The 4,547-nt window shown below is 47.1% G+C and overlaps 1 protein-coding gene across 2 annotated transcripts; it reads right to left on the reverse strand.

Moving 5' to 3' along the window:
* Positions 1 to 1,733: 1,733 nt before the first annotated feature.
* On the reverse strand, positions 1,734 to 4,062 carry Hmgb2 (high mobility group box 2). 2 transcript variants are annotated; one of them, XM_029570438.1, is made up of 6 exons: positions 3,907 to 4,057; positions 3,602 to 3,709; positions 3,329 to 3,498; positions 3,003 to 3,148; positions 2,751 to 2,925; positions 1,734 to 2,268 (listed from the first exon to the last, which is right to left on the reverse strand). In XM_029570438.1, the coding sequence occupies exons 3-6, from the start codon at positions 3,476 to 3,478 to the stop codon at positions 2,107 to 2,109; spliced, it is 633 nt and encodes a 210-aa protein (XP_029426298.1). In that variant the 5' UTR covers positions 3,479 to 3,498; positions 3,602 to 3,709; positions 3,907 to 4,057; the 3' UTR covers positions 1,734 to 2,106. The 2 variants fall into 2 exon arrangements, with proteins under 2 accessions (XP_029426298.1, XP_008845355.1); XM_008847133.3 differs by lacking the exon at positions 3,602 to 3,709 and having other exon boundaries at positions 3,907 to 4,062.
* Between the last annotated feature and the right edge of the window lie 485 nt (positions 4,063 to 4,547).

Consider the following 4,547-nt stretch of genomic DNA (forward strand, 5'->3'; position numbering starts at 1 on the left):
TAGCCTTCTCACTACTTGTAATCATTTATCTAATTGCACATTTAAAAAATTATTTTTATTTATAGGGTACAGGGTTAATAACTGAAATATTACAAACCAGCTACTGGTTGAGTATTGTTAAGAATTCTGTGTGTTTAAGATGGTCAGCACTTAGTTGTCTGTAAAATAGAAACATGACCATTTCTTTTTACAACACTTCAGGTTGCTTAAATTTTCTTAAGCCACATAAGCCATCTATACAAATACAGGTATCTTTACTGGCAGTGCATTCTATAAAATTGCCTACTGAAAAAAAAATATACTTAAAATTCTTCACAACCACTTGGGCATGGTGGCTCACGTCTTTAACCCCAGGTATCAAGAGGCAGAGGCAGGCAGATCTCTGTGAGATCAAGATCAGCCTGGTCCACACAGACATAAGTGACTTCCAGCCGACTGGGACTAGGAAGACCCTGTCAAAAAACAACAAAAAGTTCTTCACAACCTGACAAATCAAGCCAATAGGAAGAAACCAACAGAAGTCTAGCAAAACAAAATTAGAAATAGACCATAGGACTTTTCTGTGTAGAGCAAATCATCTCAAGACATGACTTCATGTAAGTGTTTTGCCTGCATATGTGTGTACCATGTATGTGCCTGTTGCCTGCAGAAGCTAGAAGAGCATGACAAATCCTCAGGAACTGGAGTTACAGGCACTTGGGAGGCAGAGGCAGGCAGAGCTCTGAGTTCAAGGCCATCCTGGTCTACATAGCTAGTTCCAGGCCAGCTGGGGCTGCAGGGAGACAGTCTCAAAAATACCAAAAAAAGCTGTGGATATTGGCACAAAATGGTATGGCATTTGCCTAGCATGCACAAAGTCCTTAGTTCAATCCCAGCACTGCCAGAAACAGTACGTTTGGGTTAACCTAAGTTTAATAGCCATGACTTTTGGTCCAGCTACATCCCTTTAAGTCTCACACATGAAACCACAAAAATGGATAATCATAGCTTTTCTATTAATACCAACATGTTCATGTCTTCCTTGGCTCACTAGGGTCATCAGTTGTCTCAAGCTGAGGAGGGATTTTATGTTGTACCATAAAAGAATGAGTGTTTAACTACTTTCTAGACAGGGTCTTCTGATATACATAGCCCAGGCAGGCCTTTAACTTTCTCCTCCTATCTCCCAAGCAATAGGTTTTCAAGTACATGCCACCACACCCAACCTGATCCCACCTACTTTCAGTGTTTTCACAAACATACCTGCAAGTAGTGGGGGGTTGGAGATAGAACCTATTTCGTATCATTTCAGGGCTTTTCAGATTCATGTTACCTCTTCCTCTGCTTCCAAGATGTTTAACCCTCGCATGTGGGTATCAGTACTTTATCCAGAATGTTTTAGCATACTAAATCACTGAATACCTGAAAACTAGGTTTCATGTTATGATAAACAAAAACCTCAAATTTAAATGTATAATCAAACTGTAAGTAGCACAATCTTGAACTGTTTGGAAGTCTTAAGTCTATTTGCTCTGGTAATTGAGTCAATGTCACTAACTTTAAACATTGTTACTAATAATGCCCCAGCCTGTGATCACAAAATCCGCCCCCCCCCCAAAAAAAATCAGAGGGACAAGTTAGCTAATAAATCTACAAAAATGTTAAAATACAAAACAATGTGTAAAGAAAAACTGGTATGGCTGCAATCCATGTTTAAGGGAAAGTTTAGTATATTAAGACAAACACAATACAAATAATATACATAATTTTATTACAAATTTTTTTTAAAAAACAAAAAAAATGCAACATCCTAAAAAACCCAAAATTTACTAGTAATACAAATTCCTATGAAGTTTGCTGTGCTACCTAAAGAAATTAAAGAAACCATTAAATATTTAGGAACATTCAACATCAAAAGCTTTAAAATCTAACTATGTAGTAGCCCGTCAAAAAAGCTACAACCTGTATTTTTAAAAAAGTATTTTCTCTACAAAGAATCTCATCAGCTATACAAAAATCTGTACATTTTTTATACTGATGCTAATGTTGAGCTGCACTTGAATTTCACATTCTTAGCAAAACAATTGCCTGAGCACACACACCCCACACATATTACAGGACAGCTGTTTATTCTTCATCCTCCTCCTCTTCTTCCTCATCTTCATCTTCCTCCTCCTCCTCCTCTTCTTCCTCATCCTCTGGTTCATTCTTCTTCTTTGAGCCTGTTGGCCTACCAGGGCCCTTCTTTCCTGCTTCACTTTTGCCCTTGGCACGGTAGGCAGCAATATCCTGAAATATTAACAGAATAAGATCGGCATCCGGTGTCATCACCCAAGTGTGAAAAAGCACACTTGACTGTAAACATCCACAAGTTGACCAGTAACCCTAACCTTAAAAAGGTTATGTGGTCTACCTCTGGTCTATTTGTGCTCTTTAGGATTTAAACGTAATGACAGTAGTCTCCTTAGATCAGTGTTACTACTTTCACTGACAATACCAGTTACCTCGCATTATCTTCCAACTTTACATTTTTAGACACATCTGCATAAAACAACGTATTTGGCACTCCACCCTAAGACTCACAGAAATAATTAGTGCACACAGGAATTCATGAAGGCTACACTCATCTCAATCAAAAGAAAGGTCCTAACTACTCAGTGCTACTAATACACAAGTTTCATTAGGCTTTTTCAGAAACCAAGCTAATTACCCAACCCCCCCCAACTTTCTACAGCCGGAACCTAACACGTCAGGGCGAGCAAGCAACCCACCTTCTCGTACTTCTCCTTCAGCTTGGCGGCTTTCTGCTCATACGGCTGTTTATCTTTGGCTGACTGTTCAGACCACATTTCACCCAACTTTTTGGCAGTGTCTCCGATAGACAGGCCGGGGTGCTCACTTTTGATCTTTGGGCGATGCTCAGAGCAAAACAGGAAGAAGGCAGACCTGGGAGGAAGCGGGAGGGTTAATAAACAAGGAAAACGCCGGCTGGAGGCAGCTTGGGCCGCTTTACAGGAACTTACGGTGGTCTTTTGGGTGCATTCGGGTCTTTCTTCTTCCCTTTTTTATCCCCTTTGGGCGGAACGTAATTCTTCATCTCCCTGTCATAACGAGCTTTGTCACTTTTGGCCATGTCTTCAAACTTCGACTTCTCCTTGGCGGACATGGTCTGCGGGCAGAAAATGGGTCAAAACACCAAGATCCAAACAGAAGCGCCCCATGCCCAGGCCGCGCGTCTGGCGCCCTCTTTAAAGCCCGGGTGGGTCTCAAGCTCACAGATCAGAGCGAGGTCTCCACCCCGGCCCCGAGCCCCCCCCCGAAGCCGGCCCCGAGCTCCCCGGCCGCTCACCTTCCATCTCTCCGAGCACTTCTTGGAGAACTCGGCGAAGTTGACCGAGGAGTCGGGGTGCTTCTTCTTGTGCTCCTCGCGGCAGGTCTGCACGAAGAAGGCGTAGGAGGACATCTTGCCCCGCGGCTTGTTGGGGTCTCCTTTGCCCATGCTGACGGCGCGGCGTCCACCTGACGGAGAAAGGCGGTCGGCGTGGCCCAGACCCTCGGCTTCCCGCCCAAACGCGCTCCGTGCCCTCCTCCCGGCGCGCGCCGCCCCGCCCGGCCGACCCACCGCTGCTCCGGACTCGGAGAGACGCCGCCGTCCGTGCGCCCTCCAAACCCTCGCTGACAGAAAAGCCCCGCCGCTTCCAGGTCGCGCGCCTGCCGCCACTCGCCGCACCTTCCATTAAAACTCAAATTGCGGCCGGTCCCGGGACTTCCCGCCCGCCCTCCGCAGCTCCGGCCCTCTCTGGCCTGCACCCCAAATTCTGCCCGCCGGGGGGAACCCCGGGAGCCTCCGCGTCGGCACCCGACAGAAGTTCCCCGGTACGCGGGAAGAGCAGGCCTCCTGCCAACCTCCGGGGAGCTGCTTCTTACCCGGCGCAAGCTTTTCCCTCAGGGCCTAACCAAGTTACTTCCTTCCCTAAGCTCCGGCGAGAACTGGTTTACCGCTAACGCAACCCTCAGCCTCTTGTTTTGCAGACCTCTCCTCGCCACCTCAACTTGACGAGCCCAGACACAGGCCACACCTCCACCTCTCTGATTGGCTCTGACGAGTATTCAAACAAGGAGAGTCCCCGCCCCTTCACGTAGACGACTTCTGATTGGTCGGAGTCTCGCCAAGCCCCTCCCTCTAGCCGCAGCCTAGCAAGTTCGGTGGGTCTCCCAGGTCGTTAACTCCCAGACCCGTTGGAACCGGTCTGAAGAGGAATGTACTGCTCTGTCTTGATTGGCGGTATAAAAAGCGTTTGAAAAATGGCGGGCCAGACACTGATTGGCTAAGAATGTAAACTGGGGGCGTGGTTGGCCCAAGAGGACCTGCCCCGCCAGATTTAAAAATATGAACCCGGGCAACTAGCGCTTGTTTTTTTCAGACTGAAGTAATGGCGGCTGTTTCTGCAGGCCCTGAGGTGACGAAAGAAGTCTGTCAGGTCGCCTCGGGCAGCCACTACTTAGAACCTGTCACCCAGGCCGAGCCTGCAGCGCGGCCTCTCGGGAGCTAGAGAGCGCGGCCGTAC

Source organism: Nannospalax galili, unplaced genomic scaffold (genome assembly GCF_000622305.1).
Source record: "Nannospalax galili isolate Female #2095 unplaced genomic scaffold, S.galili_v1.0 scaffold461, whole genome shotgun sequence".
Lineage (NCBI taxonomy): Eukaryota > Metazoa > Chordata > Mammalia > Rodentia > Spalacidae > Nannospalax > Nannospalax galili.

What these genes read in the sequence shown, in the direction of transcription:
- Hmgb2 (XM_008847133.3), bottom strand. Translation starts at nt 3,478, where the DNA reads ATGGGCAAAGGAGACCCCAACAAGCCGCGGGGCAAGATGTCCTCCTAC. An exon ending in AATGCACCCAAAAGACCACC is followed by an intron (nt 2,926 to 3,002) that starts GTAAGTTCCTGT and finishes GCTTCCTCCCAG; the next exon opens with GTCTGCCTTCTTCCTGTTTT. An exon ending in TGAAGGAGAAGTACGAGAAG is followed by an intron (nt 2,269 to 2,750) that starts GTGGGTTGCTTG and finishes TTAATATTTCAG; the next exon opens with GATATTGCTGCCTACCGTGC.